The sequence below is a fragment of the Diorhabda sublineata genome, chromosome 6 (assembly GCF_026230105.1).
Source record: "Diorhabda sublineata isolate icDioSubl1.1 chromosome 6, icDioSubl1.1, whole genome shotgun sequence".
Lineage (NCBI taxonomy): Eukaryota > Metazoa > Arthropoda > Insecta > Coleoptera > Chrysomelidae > Diorhabda > Diorhabda sublineata.
The window spans coordinates 9,232,672-9,258,115 of NC_079479.1; the positions used below are offsets into that span (position 1 = coordinate 9,232,672).

General features: G+C 33.3%; 3 protein-coding genes across 7 annotated transcripts; 2 read left to right on the plus strand and 1 right to left on the minus strand.

Moving 5' to 3' along the window:
• Nucleotides 1-402: 402 nt before the first annotated feature.
• LOC130445152 (vesicle transport protein SFT2A) lies at nt 403-4,062 on the plus strand. Its single transcript, XM_056780676.1, has 4 exons — nt 403-535; nt 592-694; nt 2,683-2,970; nt 3,821-4,062. The coding sequence occupies exons 2-4, from the start codon at nt 626-628 to the stop codon at nt 3,947-3,949; spliced, it is 486 nt and encodes a 161-aa protein (XP_056636654.1). The 5' UTR covers nt 403-535; nt 592-625; the 3' UTR covers nt 3,950-4,062.
• A 936-nt stretch (nt 4,063-4,998) lies between these two features.
• LOC130445407 (H(+)/Cl(-) exchange transporter 7) lies at nt 4,999-18,180 on the minus strand. 2 transcript variants are annotated; one of them, XM_056781006.1, is made up of 14 exons: nt 17,918-18,180; nt 17,698-17,859; nt 16,457-16,655; nt 15,346-15,599; nt 14,929-15,106; nt 13,432-13,723; nt 12,520-12,658; nt 11,005-11,268; nt 10,724-10,900; nt 9,807-10,016; nt 7,658-7,816; nt 6,037-6,120; nt 5,901-5,981; nt 4,999-5,240 (listed from the first exon to the last, which is right to left on the minus strand). In XM_056781006.1, the coding sequence occupies exons 1-14, from the start codon at nt 18,008-18,010 to the stop codon at nt 5,139-5,141; spliced, it is 2,394 nt and encodes a 797-aa protein (XP_056636984.1). In that variant the 5' UTR covers nt 18,011-18,180; the 3' UTR covers nt 4,999-5,138. The 2 variants fall into 2 exon arrangements, with proteins under 2 accessions (XP_056636984.1, XP_056636985.1); XM_056781007.1 differs by lacking the exons at nt 4,999-5,240; nt 5,901-5,981; nt 6,037-6,120; nt 7,658-7,816 and adding an exon at nt 9,531-9,736 and having other exon boundaries at nt 17,918-18,059.
• LOC130445409 (phosphatidylinositol N-acetylglucosaminyltransferase subunit Q) lies at nt 17,900-24,401 on the plus strand. 4 transcript variants are annotated; one of them, XM_056781011.1, is made up of 7 exons: nt 19,090-19,134; nt 19,194-19,380; nt 20,012-20,160; nt 21,347-21,627; nt 22,507-22,699; nt 23,978-24,092; nt 24,144-24,401. In XM_056781011.1, the coding sequence occupies exons 3-7, from the start codon at nt 20,047-20,049 to the stop codon at nt 24,326-24,328; spliced, it is 888 nt and encodes a 295-aa protein (XP_056636989.1). In that variant the 5' UTR covers nt 19,090-19,134; nt 19,194-19,380; nt 20,012-20,046; the 3' UTR covers nt 24,329-24,401. The 4 variants fall into 4 exon arrangements, with proteins under 4 accessions (XP_056636990.1, XP_056636989.1, XP_056636988.1 ...); XM_056781012.1 differs by lacking the exons at nt 19,090-19,134; nt 19,194-19,380 and adding an exon at nt 17,900-18,241; XM_056781010.1 differs by having other exon boundaries at nt 19,090-19,380.
• Nucleotides 24,402-25,444: the final 1,043 nt, after the last annotated feature.

The following is a 25,444-nucleotide window of genomic DNA, read 5'->3' on the forward strand; positions in this document are numbered from 1 at the left end:
ATAAGAAAATACATGATACCGTGTTGTTTTTTTGGATACATTCTTATTACTGGTTCGATTAGATTATCACAACCGGAATAGTCGAAGAGCTGCTTAAATTAACCCAGAAAACTGTACTTTACATTGCGACTGTTGAAGGCTTTAAATCTCAAGAAGTATTAGTTAATGAGCTACAATCCATGATTTTCAATTTATTTGACCACAAAAACGCTGATTCAAGTATTAAAAAAACATAGCCAAAGATTTCAGTTTTTACCTTCACTATATAATTGGGAATGTAAAGAGGCAACAACTTTTTAAAAAAATTTGGAAACTTAGGAAATATTGAGTTGGAGACCTACTAGCTATGCAACTCTATTTCCTTATATTTCGACAATATTATATTGGCACCACTGTTTACCTGTTGAATTTTGACATTTAAAAGTTTTAGATATGTTAGTAATCCAGTTGATAAATGAAATATAATATGTTATCTTAGTAAATAATAATCCCATTGTACGAAAACAAAAACTCACTGAATCGGTATACTAAGAAAGTAATTTAACACATTAATTTATATGAATTCAATTAAATTCTTAAAGTTATTTATAGATTTTAGGTACATTTCAAAGAAAACAATATCAAAATGGACAAATTGCGAAGAGTTTTAAGTGGAAACGAGTCCCCAGACGAAGAGAGCGGTATAATGTCACAAGTAAATATAAGTAATATTAGGCTCGTTGTTTAAATTTCGAAGTAGCATATTTTGCATATGCCACATTTTATTTTTTGATTTGACCGATAATAAATTTTTTAATTGATACCAGAATTTTTTCAAACAATTTTATGGAACTCTAAAAATAGTAAACTATTTATAGTGAGCGTATGTTGAGGAAATAACATTAAGTTTTACTATTCGCTGTTTGCTGATTTTGAATTTTACTATTTAAAGTCATACAAACTAATTTCGAACAAATCCAAAACTGTCTGCTTTTTGGTTGTGAGAGTGTTTCTCAAGTATACCAATAAATAAAATATTGATGATTTGTAATATCAAGGTCTCAGCTGGAGACTCAGTAAGTAGTATAAAACTGGTACTCAGTTGGGGTGAACAATTAATCTTATACAGACTTTCTGAAAAAAATCCTCTGACCAAGGATCTTAAGAAACTGAGAAAACAACATCTTAGTTAAAAAATGACCAAGAAGATTAACTATCAACGTAATCCATACTCTAGACAAATAATAAAAAAGACAGTGGAATATAAAAGAGAAATACAGTTTTTATTGACTTCAGAAGTACTTTCGATTCAATAAAAAGAGAGAAAATGACAGAAGAATTAGAAGGACAAGGAATTCCAAAAATAATAATAGAAATAATACTAAGAAGACTTGGAGAAATGAAATAGAGGAGAATATAAGAGCACTTAATATAGAGAATTGAAGGGCAAAATGCAGGGAATGGGAAGGAATAGAAAATAATCACAAAAACAGACAAGACTAACGATGAACTATAATAAAATAGAAAACAAGGAGTAATCCACCTCAAAAAAGTATTTTAAAGGATTGAAAGGTTTGATGATGATGATGTATTAATTGAAGTCTATTCATTTTCGATTTTACACTGTACTATATATTTAAAGCTTGTTTTAATTTGCTGATAATGGAGTGCTTAGACTAGTATTTTTTTGCAATTTAGTTCCTTGCTGTTTAAATCACATTAAAATTTGTTATATTAATAATTCTTCAAACAATATATCGGGACTTCTCTAAAAAATCCAATGTTTATGTTTATTAAAGAAAATAATAGATGTCGTTATTCCATTTACTTTATGATATATAGATTGAATCAGTATAATTTTCCTCTTAACAGTTTGAAGAGTTACAAATGTGTTTATGCAGCTTCTGACAATTAAGTCTGGTGAAAAATCCTGTAACATGAATATAAATGAAATATTAACTAAAGTTACCTCACTGTCCTTTGAAATAGATACCTTCCTTAATAGCGCATGACTGGTAAACACGTACTGTCAATTTTCCTATAATAAGGAGTTTAAAATCTTTACCAGGTTTCTCTGAATACCAGGAAAATCTTAAAATCTCTGACCACCACAAATTTTTTAACTTCATGTGGTATTATAAATTTTTCTAACTCACACAGATGTTTGAAGAACCTTCCAAAGATGTGGGATTCAATTTTATAACTTCCCAATGCAGTTCATACCACAATAATTCTATTGGATATACATCCGGAGATTGTGAGGGCCCTTTCATTGTTTCTGACTCACCACTATCTTATTTATTAGGTGAATACTAGAAGGGTTATAATGCATTTTCAATATGTAATGTAACCATCATCCCACATACGAAAAACACCCCATACCATACCATAGAACCACCTCCATTCCTCACTTTTGCCCAAACATTTCGGATTCGGACTCATCAGTTCACAGGTCTTGCTTCCAGTTTTCTACTGTCCAATCTTTATTTGCAATGGTCCAAGAAAGAATTTTACATTCAAATTCTAACCATCAATAATAAACTTTGTGAAACAATTTTTACTCAGAACGACGTTGAACTGAACGAAAGAGGGAGGGCAATGATGAACACCTACGACTACGCGGTCCTTCTGATTTTATTCACCAAACTACATTGTCAGAAGTAATATTTTGATTTTTTTTTTATTACGACCTGATTTTTACAGTTAGATGATGCCTCCACATTGAGTTGGTCAACAAGACTGAAGGGTTTTTTAGCATGTTTCATAGTAGGCATACTACTATCTTTTTTGGGCTCATTTGCTTTATTTTTACACGGAGGTTTATCAGTATTTGCAGTATTTTACACCTTAGGGAATGTCACATCCATATTAAGCACCTGCTTCCTTATGGGTCCCTTCAACCAAATTAAGAAAATGTTCGCTTCCAATAGATATATCGCTACAATTTTAGTTATAGTTTCTTTTACTTTAACGTTGATTTCAGCACTTCTGGTAAGTTTTTATTTTTTCATATTCATGTATTATAGAATCCGGTACCAATGATTAAACAAATAGATATTAATATCGATTCTTTTTACATCCAGTTTTCTATTTTTATTATTTATATTTTTGTCAAAAATTCAAAATACCTCTCCAATTGGCACTACAGCTCGACGCGAGCCTTGATCTCTCGACAATTCAAACTGGTCTATGCTTTACCAACGTTCCCCATCCCCTTAAGTTCATTGTTTGTAAGAGGATGGTACCAGAAGTACCTGGCCCAACAAAGAAAACACAAAAATTTGGAAAATCTTTGACCGCCGAGACATTTTTTCAAATCTGGGAACAGAAAATAATCCGAGTGGGCTAATTCTGGCAAATAGGGGGCACCAGGTAGCAATTCATTAATTTAGACCATTGCAATAACGGATGTGTGAGCTGGTGCATTTTCTTCAACATTATCTATAAAAATCTGGAATGGTTGCAACTCTAAACTGAATTCCTAGTTGTTGGAGTCAAGTTGAATTTGTTTGTTTGTGGTGTATTGGTTGAAAATCCAACCTGGCAGTTGTAGAACTGCAAAAAAAAAATAAAATGATGAAGGAAACGAGAACATCAATGGAAATTACTAGAGAAGGAACGAGTAGGTAGAAACATTTAAATAAAAAGGTACGTAAGCTCTTACATACAATAGGAAATCCATAAAGATAACTGGATTTTTTGTGAGCTCTAAGTTAAAGGGTCCTTTAATCTAAGATTATGGGTTCACTTTCACAAATAGTTGTTATTGAATTAAAACTATTTGTTCAATACTAGGTACCCCTGTTTTAAGAAATATCTATACGTGTTGTTTTCTTTTTAGCTAAAGAAAGCCGTTCTTGCTCTACTCTTCATTATCATTCAGTCATTATCTATGACATGGTATTCGCTGTCCTACATACCATACGCAAGGGATGCCGTTAAAAAAACTGTCATGGCGTGTGTAGTGTAGATCAATAGTTGTTTAGTTTTTTTTTTCTACTAAATACGTAATTATCTGAATAATTGTAAATAATTTAATTTGTAAATCTCTTATTAAAAATATATTATATCTAACTGTTAGAAGCATGATTTTTTTGTTTATATTGAAAAAATTTTCCAAAACCTACTTCGAAAAAATTAGATTTGCCCCCTTCTTTAGAAGACTGATAGTCTTCTTCCCTTACATTTGATAGGAGAGACTGCTACATCCTGCTGCGTGTCTTACTTTCCCAGTTCTTTCTGTTTGGAGTTGCCCTTTTCTTTAGAAGACTGATAGCGTCATTTTTCCGTCAAGGCAGAGGAGATTATCGATCGTTTCTTCTCTGTTACGCCATCAAGTCAGGTGAGTGCCTCGGGACAGTTCATCACCACTTTTGTTGTTATTGATACTGTCTATGAAGATTGTTGTGTTTCTGTTTGATCCGCCATATTCCCTTAACAACCTGGCAGGAAGATTGATGAATGGATTCCCTACTTTTGAAGTTTCTTTTATCAAATGTAAAGGTGTAAGTTAATTGGATGACCTCACAAAAGGTGGCGGAAGACGCTATTAGCCTTCTAAAGAAGAGGACAGATCTAATTATGAACAACTGGGAGAGTGAAGCATGCAGCAGGATGTAGCATCCGCTCTAACGTCTTTCAATTAAACGGATCCACACTTTCTTAGTCTCTTTTATCAAATGTAAGGGTGTAAGGCAATTGGGTGAATCACAAAAAGTGGTAGAAAGAAGACGCAATGAGTCTTCTAAAGAAGAGGGTAACTCTAAATAGAAACAACTTGGAGAGTAAGACACGCAGCAGGATGTAGCACCTGTTGTATGAGTATAACTATTTTGAATATATGTTAGGGTTTTATACTTGGACTGAGTTATACAATTACCTTTCAGGATCGCGATTAGCTTCCGTGAGTTTGGTTTATGTGAATAGCTCTGGTCTTGTACGAAAATATATAGGGTTGGTCCTTTGTAACAGTGACATACTTTATGATAAAAATTTAGTTTTGTTTCGATACAAAATTCATATTTTAAACTATTGCTAATCTTTATTGTCTATTTGTTAGATAAAATATAAAAATACTTCAATACATACAAAATCTCGAATAAACAATTAGTTTTTCAATAACAAATATCTAATAAATAAAAATGATTTGATTTCCATCACTATATTTCTTTGGAAATTAATAATTCCTCTACGCCCATGTGGCCTCGGTGCCGCCATACTCTGTATCGCGCCAAATCTTTTCTCGTTACCATACCAACAACCTAAAAATTAATCAACATTTAAATATTTATTATTTACATGATTTACATGATGTACAAGAGAAGAAAGGGCCAAAAATATGTAAAAACGCCCATATAAGAAAATGAAGAGAAACTGCACACGAAGATACAGAAGACAATGATGGAAGGGTTGGTAATACAACAGAGATGGATAGAGACAAGCGAAGGCACATATAAATGGATCTTGTGCGTCTCACACCAAGAGAGAAGAGAGAAAGAGATTTGTCGGAAAATTTTTAGATAGGTTTATTGGAGTTGGCCCTGATATAGGAGTTGCTCCTCTGCAGAGCTGGGATTGTGAATGTTTCGTGTGGTTGTGCTAGCTGTCCTGGCTGGAAAGAACGAAAAGCCAACGACCATTGGCCAGAAGAAACCATGCGGGGTGATTCAAAGCATTAAAAAAATCAAGGAGCCGCACAATTTCCTTGTTAACATCCCTTAAGCTGAAATGGTGAATAGTGGACCAAGAAGTTTATCAAGAATAAGGTAAAAAAGACCAATTAAGATAATACATAAAAAAAATTGAATATGGAAAACTGATGAAGAGAAGATCATAAGAAACGCAATAAAAGAATCAAATAGCAGCCTAATTCCCCTGGAAATGTATAAATCAAACGATATCTATTTGCTGCTGGAACTTACCTCGTTCGAGTCATTAACGATTGGTAAATGACGTAGACCAAGTCCTCTGAATATTTTGAACATTCTAGGTAATGATGATGACTAAAACGTTAAAGAAATTTGTAAATAACATAAAACATTTGGAAAATAAACTTACGTGCAGTACTGTATAAGGAGATGGATTCATAAAAGGCCGCAGATCTATATAATAAGTTTTTTCTATGTCGCTTATAACCAAGTCCTATTAAAAAAATTTCACTTTTAAGTCGTTTACAAGGTGTGATCAAAAACATGATTAATGATTTTTTTATATGAAACTTTACATTATGCTGCATCTATGTCAACTAGTACGTCTAATGCCTTCAAGTTAAAGTCAGTTTGGTGTCATTACACATGATCTATCGTGACACATAAATAAGGCATTGGCAGTTATATTGGAAACAGAAATTGGAAAGAAATTTAATGGTAAAATAAGTCTATGGATTGAATTGAAACTACCAGGTCGATGTCATTTGAAAAACCAATCAAACTGTAAAACCTGCTCAAGTGTTTAAACCTCACATGTATGAGTGCTGGACACTCACCGACGGCATTATCTGTAATTGCATTTTCTTTTATACCAAATCCAGATAATCACATGTCTATATTGTGGATGGATCATCTTAGATGACTTTATCCAGTTTACAGTTACAATTTCGCACCTGTTCAAGTAGAAAAATTGTTTGATAAAAGTCGTAGAAAGTCCATTTATGTGTTTCTTAGCTTGACTCATGCCAATTATTTTCATTCTTCATGTAATAGCTACACCAAAAAGGATTCTGGACCCATTGGTGGATCCAATCTGTCCACCGAGTCAGCAACGTCATTGCTCTTATAACCAGGCACCCAAAGGAACTAAACCTAGAACCATCAGTCACCAGTTCGTGTAGACTCCCAACACATGAACTTTTCAGTCTTTAGGGCTTGTATGATAGATTGAAGTTACTGTGTTTATATGGAACATCCACATTATCACAATGAATATTTCAGATTGAAAGACGATTGCATCTTCTTCAAAGTTTCCCAAGCTATTAATCCTAGAGTCATCTGTGTACCAGGTGGCCTCATTATGTAGTATTAATGAGTAAGAATAACCTCTCCATCCATCAAATTAATTAGATAATCATCCGCTGCCTGTGTCCGGATTTTGCTCCCTCAGTTGGTCCAGTCTACAATCCGTTGAGGATTGTATACTGTCCTCATAGCTTCGGATTGTATCATGTATCCAAAAATGGGAGATACAAAAGGATTTTGAGGATCCTAGTTGGGGCCGTGCACATGGATCCGGATTTACAAGTGGTATGAGAGATTTGAAAAAGGAAATGAGGTAGGAGGAACGGTTGGTCGGGGCTACCTTCGATTTAAAAAAACTGATGGAGTACATAATCGGAGACACCTCACAGCGGTATAAATATAGGATGGTTACAAAAGAAAGAGAAACAATGGGGATGATTGTTGAAAGCGGAGGAGAAATCTTTGGAAAATTGAAAAATGGGGTCGGAAAAGATGAGATGATAAGAAATATAAGAGTCACCAAAGACGTCAAGGTCTTGGTCATCGCGGTAAGAGAACAAACAGGCTTCGTTAAATGTAGGACTTTGATTGGACAGGCGGGTTTGAAAACCAACAGTGCCCTAAAGATCAGAGTTTTGAAGGCAGACACCACGATAGAGAAAATAAAAAAAAATTGAGCAGTAAATTTGAATGGAAATCTACATTTCGTATCATATTTACCACACCTTTATCGTTGGATATCTAGGGTAAGCATCTCTGAAAATTGAAGCACTAATACTGTCCCAATCATCTGCGGTCTCATTAAAAATTTTCTTTTGCAGTATTACAACAAGTTGTGATCTCAAAATCAGGCCTCTAATGCGACCGTAAGTAGTGACTTCGCTCTAAAAAAAATTGTTACTGTTATTTTATTTTCTATCGGATATTAGGTTAGGTTTGGCTACTTAACCTTGAACTGAACTCATCGTGTTTCGCTTGGAAACCTGAGCCGTTTATTTTACACAATTTGAAAACTTACTTAACTATATAACCACTTTCTGATTTTTTTACTCTGCCAACATTTTACGTCGTTTTTCCGTCTCAATATTTTTTCCTCCCCCGTTTTAATCTATGTTCGTTGTCACACCCCATTACTGGATTCAGTGATACAGTGATCACTTCAAACATGTTCTAGATTCAATATTATCATCTTCTATTTTCTCTTCATCTATACTTGTCTAAATAAGTCTGGATATTGAGCAATCACTTCTGTTTGACCATATATACTGATGTTTGAATCTGATTCCTGTGTCAAGAGCATCAGTAGGAGCATTGAAACTGTCTCTTCGGCATCCTCTCTTGTAATTCATCTCCTTTTTACTCTAAGAGATCAATTCCTCTTCATTGTCTCCAGATACCCAACAGAGTTTCTTGAATCCAGGAGAGTGCCGCTCGGAAGCTCATTACCTCCCATGCTCTGTTGCGTAGATTTCCACTTGAAGTATATTTTATCCAGTTTTCAGTCTATAAGAGGCATCAGTGGAGATCCAGACATTATCCTTTATTATCTCGTAAAAATTTTTATCCTTTCCTTGGCCAGTTTCTGTGATCATATTCTGGGCTAATAGTGTAGGAGCTACCTTTTGTGACTATGTGATAGTTCATCATGAGCACATCAGGGTGATTTGATTCCAAAGCTTCTTTCGAGAAACTAGAGGATCAAAGCAACTCGTCGAGTTGGAAAAGACTGAAGCATCAAAAAGTTTTGGATGTCGTAAATGGTAAGTTGACATTGACTGCTGATGGTTCCAATAAAGATAAATTCGAAACTTGTTCAGCTCTTTTTGGTGAAAACCAACGAGAAATCACTTCTTCTTCTTGTGAAACGGCCAAGTTGAGTTCTGTGTATGAGATATGCTTCTGGAATGTTTCTTTTCTTATGGAATCATGAATGCTCAGGATGGAATTGACAATAATGTTGTGCGGCGGCAGGCTGAACTGTCCGAATTAATATTGGTGGGGCGGACACTTTGAATTTAAAAGTGTTCCTATCCAAGACAGAACCCTCGATAGCCTAACGAAACGTTTGAGATTTATTAAAATGCGTCTACCGAGCAAGGAATCAAGTGATGAAGTGCCAAAATGTCGTTAAAACAAAAAGGGAGTAGCAATGAAATTTCATGTGCGTGATGATGGTGGCGTTGAGAAAACTTTTCCCCAACAGCGAATGGATCGACGGTGTTACAAGTGCCACCTAGGAAGGAATAGATCTTCTATTCTTTTGCAATCCATTTTACCAATTTCCTGCAGGATAGTTGTATGTTCATATTTCTTTTGCCTTCAAAGGTTATTCCACCTGTTTCAGCTAAACACTATCTAAATTTATTATTCAGAGATATTCTCGTTTTTTTATCACAAAGTTGGATTAGTTTTCTCTTAATTCATCCAGATTATTTATTCTTTTAAAGTCATGTTGGTGAACAAATCACTCCAAAGGAAATAAATGGTAATCTAAAAGGCAGACTTGATCTTACCATATGGAAAATTAATTTTTTATCAACAGTATTTTCCTGTTTAATTGTGAGCTTGGAAATCAAATTGCTGCAACCAAATCTCCTTTTCTTCAACAGGGGAAATGATAGAATTGTAGGATTTTGTACAAATTTCTATAAATCCCGAGAGGGCGTATGATCTACACCCCTAAAATTCCTTTCCATGTATTTATTTTCAATTCCATACATTCAATATTGTCCTCTGGTAGATTGGAACTGAGTAGGTCAAATGTAGAACATTGAAATTCTGAGTTCTTTAAATATTGTTCAATACTGTAAGTGAAATTAAATCAAGATGAAGTAAATGGCGTAGAATCGAAGAAAAAATGTTTTATCAACTTACTTGATCTGTTAAGGGTGGATCTACCACCGGATATCCATTATAAGATGTCAATTTTAATAATTCCACAATATGCCCAACATTCTCTACACATTTTAATGTAACCACTGGATGTGACATAACTTCACTAGCATATATATTATGGACTAATGGTGGAGGTTCCCATGGAAGTAATGGGATGCCCCATAACTGGATTAGCGTGTCGTAAATACCCTTAAAAATATATTCGTTCATCAAAACAAAAAGAAAAATTGGATTGTGAAAAAAAGTGTCACAGAATAGACATTTAAAGTATTGGCGAAAATAACGTGTCACTAGATGGCGCTGAATTTGGCTTCTATAGCGGTGAACAACAATACAAAGTTTGTGTCTACAGACGCCATTTTACCTTCAGTCTCTGAAGACGATAACGAAACGCGCGTCAGACGGTGTAATTGTGAGTGTTGGTGTAAACAGTGTAAACATGAGTATCACCAACGGTTCCAACTTAGTACAGACATCAGGTCTAACTTTCTAGTTTCATGAGATACAGATTAATCAGAATAATGTAGTTAAATATTGGAAATGTAATGGAGTTCAATTTCAATTCTCTTCAATTATGACTTTGATCTAGTCGTCATCAATTTCAGAATCAACCGACCAGAACGTTGGTAATCTTTGAGGTGACAATCTCCAGAACGGAATTTTTTCTACCGCACATGGGCTCTGTTAATAAAGCAGCACATATTTCTTTGTGGGGCATAAAAAAAGTAAAATATTCCGAAAATGTTTCTGCACTCCATTTAAATTTAACTAATAGCCTTAATAATGTGACCGGTATCACGTGACAAAACGGTAAAGTAGAGCACTACTATAAGTTATAAAGCGATGCCATATATCGGTAAAAAGCAAAAGTACTCATTTGCCAACTTTATATTTACCTCGTTGAAGAAATCCCCAGTCCATTTAGCTGCTATCAACGTTATTATAAGTGGTAAGGCGAACGTTACATTACCTGTAGTTTCGATTATTATCACAGTTAAACTAATTGTCATTCGAACTACTCCACCTAATTGCGCGGCGGCTCCTATCAAAGCATATTTTCCCGACACGATAACCTGAAAATTAAGACATTTTTTCTAAATAACAATTATTATAATATATACTTGATACACCTTATAAAATTAACTATGGTGATGATGGTGTCGGAATGTAGTCTTACCGAATTTGGGAAAATGCTATAAATCCCAATGGAGACTAATCTACCCCAGGCTGCTCCAGTCAATAATGTCGGTATGAACAAACCGTTTGACGTCGACAAACCGAACGTCCAAACGGCTAAAAAAAAGTAGACGACGACGAATGACGCTAACGCTAAAGCGTTATGAGTATTCGGAGGATCGTGAAACAACGATCTAACCGACGCTTCAGGAGTTTGAAACCAAATACTGGCTAATACGTTGTATTCTCCATCGGCACAATACAACTGAAAATACAATATACATTAATAGAATCTAATTACTAAAATTAATATTTCACATAGTTAATAACATTATCAATAAAAAGTTGAACGAACAACTTTTAACCGTTCAATTTCCTACAAAAATATCTATTTCTTTTTACTACACAATAATTCGTTGATTTACATTAAAATTCCAAATCCCGTGTAATGGGAAATCAAAAAACACGATGCGCCACCTCTAAATATTGATATTAAGAGCCCAAACTTTACCAGAATTTTTTTTTCGTCATCTTGGTTGATATTTTTGTAGTAGTTAAATAACTTTGACATTTGGTTAGGTTAGATAATCAATATCTACAGAAAAACTTTGACATCTGCTTAGGTTAGGTTAGATAATTAATATCTACAGAAAAACTTTGACATTTGCTTCGGTTAGGTTAGATAATTAATATCTACAGAAAAACTTTGACATCTGCTTAGGTTAGATTAGGTAATCAATATCTACAGAAAAATTTTGACATCTGGTTAGGTTAGGTTAGATAATCAATATCTACAGAAAAACTTTGACATCTCCATAGGTTAGGTTAGATAAACAAGATTTACAGAAAAGCTTTGACGGCTGGAAAAATACGCTAAAGCAGTTTGGCATGAGAATAAATGTGGAAACGACTGCAGTAATGGCACTCAAACAATAAACATAAAAATAAAAGGACACAAGATTAAAATGGTGATCATATTTGAATACCTAGAAACAGCAATAGAAAATATAGGTAATGAAGACGCAGATATTACCAATGGAATCAAAAATGCATAAAAATATATTATTGCCGAAAATATCAAACTCAGAAGGTGAAATATCTGGGGATGTTTCAATTCTCCTCAGTACTGATGTCGAAAGGTTACTTCCCACAACACTCGCCAACTGACAGATTTCGATCTAGAAACAGAGTCATCTGTTGTTCTGCATATACACTACGCCTATAAGAAAAAAAGATAGTTGCCAAGACTCATTACTCAGCCCTCGTGGTATCTTCGAACCGTAAAATGATTAAATTTTTTCACTTACACACTTTGTAATGTAGTTTTAATTAAGCCTGTATGTTATATACATAAAAAATTAGAATTAACTATATAATTTTCTTCAACTCTTTACTTCTTAGATCTTTTTATATGATTTTCTTGTTAATTCGTCTTGATTCGGTCGAAACCTGATTTTGAAACTAATTTTTAAATCAAAAGAGACTGAAAAAGGAAATTCTTTATACGTTTATTTACCTGAGTTGGATATTTCGTTGGATCTAACCCCAAAGGTTTGCAGTCGTTTATAATGAACATCATCAAAAACCCTGCAGTAGCGGTAACTGCGGCCACAATGCACGCTTCAACAACTTTCAACCACCTGGGGCGAACATACCTAGAATTTAGCAGAAAATTTAGAAGAATATCAAGCAATCAATTGATATCTAATAAAATCACAAAACCCCCTACAATGTACAGAAAGAATTGGGGTTGGGTTAGGTTAAATTGCACTAAATCTTCCACCTCTCCAAATATTATTGGAAAAAAACCACACTAAGTATGTTAAGAGAAGGTGTCACCAAGAATAAACCAACTAACTCCTTCAATAATGATCAAATCTGCGATATAGCATCAAATGGTAACGTACCGGTCCAGAACCAAACCAAACCAAAAGCTTGTGTATGTCAAAAATTCTAATCTCCAATAATAGTTTCACACCTCGTCGAGAGATAGCGGACATCTTAATAGTACACGTAACTATTTATAGTGAAAACTAAAATATGATGGGTACATAGCCGCACGCCATCTTACGATACCGATCAAAAATTTAATATAGTGGAAACTATAAAAGATGACAGGTGGCTCCATCTAGTATTGAATAATAATTGTCCTAGATGTTTCTGGATTAAGAAGTTAGTTGTATTTAGATACAGAAGTTTTTACAATGTCCTGGAATTATTGCAAAAGGTAACAGTATAGCATTTAGTTGAATATTGAAGATACTACTAATCAGGGCAGTGAAAAAGTGATATCTAAAGTGGGGTGATTAATATTGAAGTGTAATGTTGTAATTAGTGTAATAATTGGGGTGCAACAAAGTTTTAAATATAACAACCTCATCCTAGGAACTAAAAATGTAAAATCATTCGAAAAGTTGTTTTTAGTTACCTCATTCTAAATACTGTTATCTTGTAATTAATATGATTCCACAGGGCTCCGCATAATCCACCGAAAGCACCCATAACAAGAAAAATGGGCAATTCGAAGAATTCATAACTGAAACCATCGAATTTACCCAAATTCAACAAACCCGGGTAACTTAAATTACCAGGAACACCGTGGTAAGCGGAAAGTACAACGTTGAGGGTGAATGTTGAAACTACGGAAGCAAAAAATGTTCGCCAAGTTAAACTTTGATTCCAAAAACTGGTGCCTTCTTCTAAACTGAATAATACACCACCTGAAATAATATAATAGAAATTGGATAATAATTTTATCTTTAATGGTGAATTGAACAGAAAGACAATAATCAACATAGAAAAATGGTCACATGGCACCCTCCGTAATACTAAAGTTAACCTCTGCTGGGTATCTGGATGCTACACAGAGGAAGGAAAAGCTGAAGCAGATAAGTTTGCTAAAAGTGGGACTAGAGGAGAAAATGATACAAGAATCAGAACTGAACTTCTGGATGTATAGTCAAAAAATGGCTAAAAAAAACAAAAAAGTAGTCCAGAAGACTCGAGAAATGTTGAGTGATAACTGACAACTATTGAAAAGAGTATAACGGAAAAGAATAAGCGAGAATCTGCTCGGCAGGTGTCCTACATTGACGGAAAAACGATGTCGAATGCAAGAGAATGATACAAAAACATATAAATAGAAAAAGTGAAAAAAATCATTCTAGGTTGGAAATGATTAAGAAGATTGAAAAGATGGAAGTGTGGTTAAGTAGTTAACTTCTTCTTTTTCTTTTCTTAAGGCTTAGTCTTGTTTCTTCTCTATTTAGCCTCTCGAGAAGAAGATGTCCAGCTTCCTTTACATACTTTTCTCATTCAGTCCATCGATTTTTCATCATTCTATCGACGTGATCTCTCCAATATCGCCGTCTCCTGAATGTAGTTAACTAATTGTTCTAATTATGGAAAATATAAGGAAATTCAATGGGCTCAGGCTTCCAAATGATTCACAACCAATGAACCAGATCGATGTTGCAGTACTAACCTAACCTATCTTCTGAGTTTTTTTTCAAAAAATGGAAAAAATGCGTTAATTAACTAGAATAAAATATCGTTGAGAGTTCAATATGGTTCTTCTTCAAGGAAATCAACAATCATTGGCTTGTATGTGGAGTTTAAAAGTAGATAAACTTGAACTGATTGTGCTCAATGATGAGGACGTCAAAAAAGGTCTTAAGAATAAAAAAATCCTGGAAATTGTAATTGAAAACCTTATAGTGAAATTTGGAAATAGTACATGAGTATTTTGTCTCCACCAAATTCCTCAGATTTAGTTCCCAGTGACTACAGGTTGTTGTTAAACCTAAATAAAGGAATGTCAATAAAATGAAAAAGAATTCAGAAGCCAAAGCAAAATCGTTATAGAAAAATAGTATAAAAAAATTTGCAAAAAGAAAATATCTTGATGAATATAATAATTTCTTACCGACTGGGGCGCCGAAAGCTGCCGATACACCGGCAGCTGCACCGCCTGATACAAAATCTCTTTTTTCATGATCTTCTCGAAAATATTTAAAAATATTAAAATCTTTTTTGAATGTGCTACTTTTGCCTTGAGAAATACCAGCAGCAACTACGGCCCCTGAATGAATCATAGGACCTTCCTGAAAGTACGTTTAATTTAAAAAAAAATGGTATTATTCAACATTTTTTGTGAATTTTTAAATTGAAAATTGGTTTATCCTAAAGAACTAGACAATTTACTCGGCATCTACCCACCGTATTACGCGATGCGATAGACTAAATGCAGCGAACATTTCCAACTAAGCACTTTTCCATGAAAGAATCACAACAAGCTTCTCTCTATCTCTTTCTTGAAGGAGTGTATATAATTTTTACTTACCTTTCCTCCTGCTAAGCCTCCAACAACCGAACAAATAACTCCTATACTCTTAACCATTAAAGTTTTTATCCTTACAACTCTAGGTACCATTACACCATTGAGGTAACATTTCACTTGAGGTATACCACTACCAGCAGCTATTGGTTCACCATATGCGACTAGTATCGAACCAATCAAAACTGGTATCACATTGTATAAAATCCATAAACCATAAGGTACATACAATTTGCCTTGTGTGACATATCTATCGACATCTAGAATTCCTGTTAAGAACTGATACAGTTATTTTTGAATAGGCACCGATAAAGGACAATCCAGACTAGGAGGAATGAAAAAATTATAGTAAACTTGTGTCTATGTACGTTCTGGAGCATAAATACCGAAATCAACCATTAGATCGCGCCATGACGCAAAAGGAGTAGTGTGGAAGAAGACCAAAAGATAAATAGACGAGGTGATACATAAGAAATAGAAATGAAAAATTAGAGAAGTTGTAGTATAAAAGACGTTTCTAATATTTTATTACCGTTATGTTTTTTATGGACCTTATATATTTAATTTCTTCAAGAAAATTATTGACATCGTTATTTGTTTATCAGAATCTTTTGAACTAATTATTATGCACCACATATTTAACAATAATATCTGGTTTTTTAATAGTAAAATTATTATCATTACCAAATAATAACAGGGACAAAGACACAAAAAAATATATTCAGTTTGACACAGAGTAAACAATGAGAGTTTTCACAGAAAGAGATTTTAACCAATCAATCCTGAATCATGTGAACAAAAGTAGTTAAAATGAACCCATCACAAGTCACAGATATGAAGAAATAGTGAAAAGAAAGCAATTTTTTAACTGTTATTTTGGTTATTAGTGTAGTTTGGTTTCAAATATAATTTTTATCATAATCTTTATTCTTAACTACATAAATATTTTCATATTTTTAATATATAAGTTGACCAATCACCAGGATTTAATAAATTCAGTGTTATGTCTTTCTATTTTATTGTTTTAATACTTTATATTTAATGACACAATTCAACATATTTTTGGCTACACCTCGTATACCAGTAAATCAGTTATTTTTAGATAATAAAAGGATACGTTTACTAAGTGATGCATACTTAATGGTTGATAATTCTTCTATGGATATATCTATAACACACGCTATTAAAGCTGTGATCATGCCTATTAATAAGAAGACCAACCATCTCGATATACTTTTTTGTACTATAAATTTGTAACCCTTTTTTCTTTCTTCGTCTAATAATAAATAGTTTTCGCAAGTATCGTAATCTAAACTCTGAAACACATTAAAAATATACTTTAATCATAGAAATTATTTTTTTTATTGCAGATCACACGTATTACATCACTCAATAAGTTGTGTGACACACAGATGGCGTTGCCATTGTCAAATTCATATGACTTTTATGAAGTACCAGCTTTCAAAAGACTGTGCCAAATCTTATGACATTTCGATTAGTCTTTTACTTTTGTTATTTTCAAAACAATGGATTCAAATTTTGTTTGTTAATTTATCATTTCTTCTTTCAGCACTTCACTCCGGAAGTAAAGCTATGGGCCTCATTATTGTTTGCCTTATTATAATTTAAGCCACAAATAAGGACCTAATAAAGACTTCCAAATGATCGGCCTTATTATTATTTGCCTTATTTTAATTTAAACCATAAATAAGGGCCTAATAACAACTGCTCCTCTCCCAAAATGATATTTTATAATAATAACAGTTTATTTTGTATTATTTTCTGAATAACAATTGAGCCTATACTTATTTCAAATCATTTTATATTATACCCTGGGGGGCCAAGAGGTATTTCTAGATTAGAATAAACTGAAGAATTAGCAGTCCTTTGGGCACAATCCATGAGAAAGTGAATTTCGATAAAGCGGTCCTTACGGGCCCCATAGCCCTACAGCTGAGTCAATCAGTAGTCCCTTGAGATCGCTGTGGTACTTAACGTGTCAATCATAACTTCAACGAAATTTCCTACATTATTTTTAATAGAAAGATACTATTTAACAATAAGATTTTCATTTTTTTACTGTAAATAATGTTTGCCAATAGATATAAACAAAGAAATATTATATTGCGGTTTTAATAGATGCATTGTTTAAAATACAAAGAAACTAAACAAATAATTTTAATGGATAGTGTATATAGAAAAATTTCAGTTAATTGATAATTCTAAGTATTCATATACAATTGCAATTGAAGAATATTCTGATATCCTTTATTATCCATAATAAATGTAAACATTTGAGTACTTACATAATGTAATTATCAATTGAAAACATAATAGTCTACAATAACAAATACTTACTTCATATTTAGCTGATAATACATTAAGTGACCCAGTTTGTACTTTTTCTTTGCTTATCTCTACCCTCCGTCTTACTGATGACAATGTATTAGCATCTTCTGAATCCACAATTTGAGTTCTAATGTCCTCGTCACTATCTGTGTTATTTATTGATACTACGTTCTAAAAAAAAGTTTTCACTATTTCTAGATTGTAAAATAACAGTATCAATTGAACTCACCCTAAATATTGTTGCTTTGGTGGGTGGCATTTCTTCGAAATCAGCTATTAGATTACTAGTAGAAGTGCTCTCTTCATTTGTGTTATTCATCATATAAAATATTAATTTTCACTATGATCTAAATATTTACAGAATATTTGTTCGATTATACATTTTATACACTATCTATTTATTTCAAATATAGACTGTGTGCACATAACTACTTCTAATTCGAATAGACGAAGATTAACTATGTTTATAATGAAAATCAACAAATGAATCATTTAATGTGTACAGTGTTGCCGTAGTTTAAAAGACCAAAAATAAATAAATAGATTAGAAAAAGTAAGTATTATAATCAATAACAATAAATAAAAATTATTATTAAAACTTTAAGTAACATATGATTTCTTATGTAGAGGTTAATTTGAATTAGCAAAATTAAAAATTTTTATAAAATTTTGTGAATTCTAAGATAAGAGTTCTTTTTGAAAAACGTTCAGTGGCAGTAATAATAAATAAGATCAAAATTGAGAAAGCCATTTAATTTTTAAAATAAAATCCAAAGGATTTTCGTCACCAACCACTTATAATGGTACGGCTTCATGTTGTTGCTTGTCGCTTATTTTGAGAGATGAATTAGGTCACGTGACATTTTGCGACAAATTGTAGTGATCGCGACGTGCGTTAATAGATGTTGATTGATATATTCAGATGTCTATATACGTCAATTCATGTCAATTTGAGGTCCATTTTTGATAATTGAGGTCTATGGACGTCGCTTTAATGTCGATTGTCAATCGATATTTTTAGATATGAATAACTCAAGTTATTTGGAAATCATGCTCTATAAACGAAAGTCATAGTAAAAAAAATTATAATATTGTTAATTTTAAGTGTAATAGTTATTTAATAACTGATAACTCAGTAATTCATAATTACGTAATTAATTTGCGGGTACTTATAGAATTACGAAAGAAATTGCTTAGCTTCTTCATAATCGATTATTAACTATTGAATTTGGAACAGAATTTATTTTAATTCTTACATTATTACTAGTTAATTCTCCAGCGATAATAGTTAAAATTTCTAAATTTGTCGTTACAATTTCTCAGCTGGTGATAAATTTAAAACCGAATTCTTCCTCAAAGCGACCCTCAAAGCAATATAGCTAACTGTCAAAATCAGCAGATGCTCTTTTAAAAATAGCCGCCGTGGGGTAAGCAAATAGTTGTGTCGTAAGCTACTGTGTGATTTTTGAAGTTATTTGATAGATTCTAAAACTTATTATTTCCAGTTTTATTAGTAAAAGCAAAAATCAAGTCCAATACACTGGAAACAACTACTAAAATGCTTTAATTACCTCACAAAGATATACAGAAAATTACATAAACAATGGCGATGTATATTCTGTCTGATACCACCGTGGCGCTGTCATTTTAATACGAGATGACAATACATCGGGGAAGAGTCCTTAGTCTGTGGTATTTATTTGTTTTGATTGAAAATAAATATAACCTCAAATTCGCGTGTAACAAAACGAGTATTAGCAATTATTTATTGATAACATGAAAGTAAAAAATATTTTAGTTTTTCTGCCAAACAGTTTAGATACTACAAAAGCTGGTTATTTAAAAGGGCGAAAGAAAATACTGGATAATACTGAAGTTTTCTATATAACAAGCGATAAAGTTTCAAGGAATATCTACCAAAGTTTAGGGTACATAGGAAGCGACGTGGAATTTGAAGCTTTAACAGAAGATGTTGATTTGCACATAAATATTGTTAATGGGAAAATTTTGATAAAACACACCAGTGAAAATGAGCCTCTAACTCGAATAATCTACGATTATAAAAGATTAAGAGACTCCGATATTCTTCATAATAACACCGAAATCTATGGACAACATTTCAAATATTTATGTAGAGATATCAGAAAATGTGTTTATCTAGTGTCAAATAATGGAAGAGATTTTATAACAAAGTTTTTATTGCATATTATATTTATTATCGATATTTGTCTTAATGTCACATCAAAATTGCATAAAATAGTAGAAAAATCTTCGACATTTATGCATTTTGAAGAAAATGTGAGTTTAATGAAATGGTTTTTAGCATCTGCCATACACAAGAAAAAATTATCACCTAAAATGGGAAACGTTGTCATAATTAAGCTAGTAGACATTATCATTGGTATATTGTTAACGAATTATGTGGTGCAATACGAAAATCAAATATTCATCTTCTTATATAATTCAATTGAGGTATGTAATAACTTGTGATTATGTAATTTACCATTTATTTGCAAATGTAAGTCACTGAAGGTGGAAAATCACTTTTTAAAAAAATTTCTTTGTTACTTTTTATACTTAGAAAATTCCCGATAATAAAATTTAATTTGGTAACAACTAACTAACTTCTGGTTGACATGTATTTAGATTGTATAATTGTATAGTATCGTAATTTTCTTTTTTATGGTTTTCTGTACTTTAGTTTTCCTACTTAGTAAACTGACATAATTAGAAGTCAAAATTTTTATTTTTTTGGATGGAATTTTTTTATTTAAAAGTGTGAATAGTCCTATACTAGAATCATAGACCTATTAATGGTTATGGACTGGCCATCCCTATTTTTTCACACTAGTTTGGAGATGCCAACATTAGAGAGATTCGAGATAATAGGTTTGTTCTTGGTAGCTGCACTGGAATTGTACTAGTGCAGGCCAGCTCATGAGTGTATAGAATTAGTTTGATATAGTGCAGAATACAATGGAGCATTTGTGATTATTATATTTGAGGTTATTTGATGTGATTCAGGCCTTGTAGTATTAACAATAATGGAAAATAATTTAGTACTTTTTGATATTTTACATTCGTCCCTTGACTGAAGATGTAGTACCACTGTTTTCAGATTACACTTATTGCACTGACTGAACTCAGACCCAGTGCAAGCAGTACAGTGAAAAGTAGTTCTTTTGCACTGCTACTAAGAATAGCGACACTAGCGCTGGTTCTACTGCAAAGAACGCTTTAGTGTACACTGAACTAGTACTGCTAGTGTAGCTACTAAGAATAAACCTCATATTAAAGGTTATGGAGCAGCCTAAACAATTTTAAATCAATGCCAAATGGAGATAAAGATGGAGTTTATTTGTATAGGGAATGTTACGAAATAAAAAACTGCATTTTTAATGAAAATAAGGGGGAAAGAATAACTGTTGATTAGTTGTAATACAACTTGTTTCTATACAATCTTATTTTTTTTTCGATAAATAAAAGTCTTAAGAAAAAAAATCACTAATTTCTTGTTTGGGACTGAAATTTTTTAGACAAACCTCGTAGTAGTATCCCGTTTGTTACATGAATTATGTTTTTTTTTTTGGTAAAAATTTGATCTCAATCGAATATGGTTCTCTACTTTTGGGATGAAAACATAATATTTCTTTTATAGGGAATAATTTCGAGTCTTAAAGGATTGTTATTTTATCTGATGGGATCTCCGATTGGTTTAAAATTGAATTACGGTTTTAACAACTTCTTGGGTCAATTTTTTTTGTATCACATATCTTTATGGAGAATATTCTTACATGGAACCTATCCTGTATTGACAAGTTATTTTAAATATCTTATGCTGCCTGGAATATTGGGATTTTCATATCAAATAGCGATGATGTCAGATATTTTGGCTATAGCAACTTTCCATAGTTACTGCATTTATGTTAATGGAGCAAGGTATGTACTATAAAGGATTTTTTATTTGCGGGAAAAACGACAAGATCTGCTGTAAATTGATTATTTGAGATTTTTTTATGTAGAAACAAAACAAGAGGGTAAACCCGAGTAGTTCAAGTGGCGTCTGCCGTGTGGAGATGCCTGTGGATATTGATCGTGTAGGTGGTAGTGTCTTGGTATCTTATCCCACAGGCCTACCCTTCTCCAAAGAAGTTAGTCCCAATAAATTGACATTCTGGTTATTTTCAGGCGAACTCGTTGCTCATGATTCACGTCTCCCTATCGAGGAGTTCTTGTAAAAACTGATTCAGGTGGGATTGTATTGGACAGCTCAGAATAGTTTCGGCTTTCTTCTATACTGTAAGCTATCCAAGTTTCAGGATCGCCTATAAGTCGAATTGCTCTCTTCTGTATTGAGTCCAGCATCCTCAGGGTATTTTTGGGTGTCGTATTTCAAATACAACAAATATGGATGAATCCTTTAGAATCTATTGGGAGGTATATAGCTTAAAGAGGGCTCCAAGTTTTTGTGAAGCTGTCTTAGTTGACTTTGCTAAGACTTCTATGCTCATTTTGTCTTAGTTTTGGGATAAATCAATTCCTGATTGTTTGGAGGTTTTTATTTTTAAATCCCTCATCAGGAAATAGTTTAATAGACTGATATGGGTGATCGTGGGGGCCGTTCTATATAACCATGTCTTCAATTCGTCTTAAGGGGAACATTATTATGATATGGTCTCTCGTGTGGGGGCGCTTCATCTTGTTGCAGTTAAATATTGGTTGGGTTTGAACGTTCCAAGGTGATTTAGACCTTAGAATGAACTTGTTGTTTGCTAACATCAGTTCTAGTTCACTTTTAGATTTAATAATTGTTTTTAGATTATTTAATCTGCAATTGAAGTGCTTAACATCCCTTTGGAGGGTACTGATTGGTAGGAAATTCAATCCTTTACGGGGTAGAGTGGATTCTTGCCAATATTCTCAAAATCAGATGTTCATTGGGACATTGTCGTTTTCGATATTGTTATTTTTACTTCCCACAACAGCAATGTATTATGTGGTTTTTTCAGTGGTAAGTACCTAAACTGTAAATTGTTCAATTGTAGTTTTAAGCAAGCTATTAAATCGTATCATTCGAGTTTAGCCCATGGTTTTTTCTTATTTTTTTTTAACAGTTTTGCTTTTTCCTCGTGAAGTTTCACCTAATAAGTAGATGTCAAACTTCTTAGATTTCACGTACACAGACAGTTGACACTAAAAATAAGAAGTTGTAAAATAGTTTTTTGATTTTGTGTAAAGTCTATCAAGTTTGTTTCTACTTGAAGATTGTACGGAAGAGTCCACCACATACCTCATCTTTAGTATCTCCAGCGTTTACCCGTGTTTCATTCAGGTCGTAAATTTCTCCATTTTCTTCACGAAATTTCTTAACATCGTTTTTTGTATTATTATCTTCGTTAACTACTCTCGAAACTTTATCCACTGTAGGTAACTCATTTTGAAAGAAAAAACCAATTCTTCTGATGACGCTCCTATCAAAATCATCAATTGAATCGTTAATTTTTTGGTTTGACCACCGAATGATCAGTTTGTACTCTCGAACGATTCGTTAGATACTTGAAGAAGATACTCCCGTAATATTCTTCTTGCATATCATTTCTATAAATGCCGTCTCTGTACTACACCTGACCTAGCGGCTTCTTCAGCGATGCGGCGCTGATCCTTCCCATGCTGCTTTTTATTTATGGTTTATTATGGTCGGGTCGTTTACTATTTTTCTTCGATAGATAAAATTTAGTTTTATATAGGATGCATTCCACTAAGCGTTCACAGCGCTTAAAATGCTCTTTACGGTCTTTGTGGTCGCGGCGAAAACGTCATTCATGACTAACCTTCACGACTACCATTGACAAGATATGAGGCGTAAAGAAATAGTGTAATTTCGGAATTCAAGCTGATTACAACGTATCATCAAATATTTACTTTACATACTTCAATGAAAATTAGTTAAACATCCCATTAAAAATTTCAATGACTCACAAATCATAACATAACCTCTTAAAGCTTCGTTAAAATTTATCTCAACGGTGTTGAATCAACGCTCAAAACGCCTCGTAATCCATTCCACTTTAGTTTACTTTTATAACGTTCTGGACAAGTGGAACGGGAAATATCGTGGTAATGAACATAATTGTCGTTAGTGCAAAGCACTCGTATTAGAAACGGTGTGTAAGTTTTCTGTCACGTGACTAATACGTAAGACTAATATTCCAAAGGTCGGGACTTTTACCTTCACCGTTTTTACTACATTTTATTCACATAAGCAAACTGATTATTTTTTTATTTGCAGTTTCGTTTGGTCACTTTATTGATCGATAGATTTCTTTTGACAGCGAGAAATTTGTTTTATAATATTCCGATATATTCCATATATTTGTGGCTGGTGAATGCATCATCGGTTGCAGGTGAATTATAATAATTGTTAGGTGAACAATTTTTTAATTAGCTATTTTCAGGCAACATCCATATTATATGGAAGGGATTCGACGAAGTTGGGAACGTCATTATAGAAGCAAAACTAAATAAGTTGCCGTTTATATACACAATCAAAAAGTTTACCCCTGATCCCTTAAACAAAACATGCCAACAAAAAAATTTGGGGGATATATTTCGGAGCATTTTAACGGGGGTTGTATTATAATTGAAAAATATTAAATATATTCCTGTTGTAATAAAAATAGTCCTGATGAAATTTATTAAAAGAAAATTGTCAATCTGTGTTTACTCTGTCAATATTCTAACTGATCATCATGAATATTCATGGTCGAGTTATAACTCTTCAACTTTCTTCTTCGTGTACTACTTTCGAATTATTGCTGGCTTCGATGAATCCCCTGTTACTATATTTCAACCATATTCCCTAAACCTGGCAACACATTTGAAGATCTAATGATGGAAAATCGTGTTTATGTCCTTTCCCTGGATCTCCGGGAGCTCAGTTGGTTCACTTAAGGAATCAATGATCGAAAAATAGAAATTCGTGTCTTGTGAAGCCTTGTGAACTTGGAAGTTTACCCGGACCATGAGAAATTTGTGTAGATCCCTGTCGAGCTTCGGTGAATATCTGGTGGTTTACCTGGACCACGTTGGGGATCAATGATCTAACGTTGAAAATGTATGTAGATCCTGGGTACCCTTCGTGAACTTCTGGGTTCACCTGGATCATTTTTGGAATCATTTATCTAACGATGGAGATTTGTGACCAGTCGAGCTTTCCGTGAACGTTTGGAAGTTCATTTGAACCATGAGAAATGCGTGTAGATTCCTGTTGAACCTCGGTGAGGCTTTAGGAGTTCACCTGAACCATGAGAAATGTGAGTAGATTCCTGTTGAACCTCGGTGAGGCTTTAGGAGTTCACCTGAACCATGAGAAATGTGAGTAGATCCCTGTTGAACCTCGGTGAAGCTTTAGGAGTTCACCTGAACCATGAGAAATGTGTGTAGATCCCTGTCGAATCTTTGGAAGTTCATCTGGACCATGAGAAATGCGTGTAGATTCCTGTTGAACCCTTAGAAATATACCTGGACCATGAGAAATGTGTGTAGGTCCCTGTTGAATGTTTGGAAGTTCATTTGGACCATGAGAAATGTGTGTAGATCCCTGTTGAATGTTTGGAAGTTCACCTGGATCTTGAGAAATGTGTGTAGATACCTGTTGAACGTTTGGAAGTTCATCTGGACCATGAGAAATGCGTCTAGATTCCTGTTGAACCTTTAGAAATATACCTGGACCATGAGAAATGTGTGTAGATCCCTG

What these genes read in the sequence shown, in the direction of transcription:
- LOC130445152 (XM_056780676.1), top strand. Translation starts at nt 626, where the DNA reads ATGGACAAATTGCGAAGAGTTTTAAGTGGAAACGAGTCCCCAGACGAA. An exon ending in AGAGCGGTATAATGTCACAA is followed by an intron (nt 695 to 2,682) that starts GTAAATATAAGT and finishes TGATTTTTACAG; the next exon opens with TTAGATGATGCCTCCACATT. An exon ending in CGTTGATTTCAGCACTTCTG is followed by an intron (nt 2,971 to 3,820) that starts GTAAGTTTTTAT and finishes TTTTCTTTTTAG; the next exon opens with CTAAAGAAAGCCGTTCTTGC.
- LOC130445407 (XM_056781006.1), bottom strand. Translation starts at nt 18,010, where the DNA reads ATGATGAATAACACAAATGAAGAGAGCACTTCTACTAGTAATCTAATA. An exon ending in AGCTTTCGGCGCCCCAGTCG is followed by an intron (nt 13,724 to 14,928) that starts GTAAGAAATTAT and finishes ATATTATTTCAG; the next exon opens with GTGGTGTATTATTCAGTTTA. An exon ending in CTAGATATCCAACGATAAAG is followed by an intron (nt 6,121 to 7,657) that starts GTGTGGTAAATA and finishes TTTTTTTAATAG; the next exon opens with GACTTGGTTATAAGCGACAT.
- LOC130445409 (XM_056781009.1), top strand. Translation starts at nt 19,465, where the DNA reads ATGAAAGTAAAAAATATTTTAGTTTTTCTGCCAAACAGTTTAGATACT. An exon ending in ATTTATGTTAATGGAGCAAG is followed by an intron (nt 21,628 to 22,506) that starts GTATGTACTATA and finishes AATTGTTTTTAG; the next exon opens with ATTATTTAATCTGCAATTGA. An exon ending in GAATGCATCATCGGTTGCAG is followed by an intron (nt 24,093 to 24,143) that starts GTGAATTATAAT and finishes AGCTATTTTCAG; the next exon opens with GCAACATCCATATTATATGG.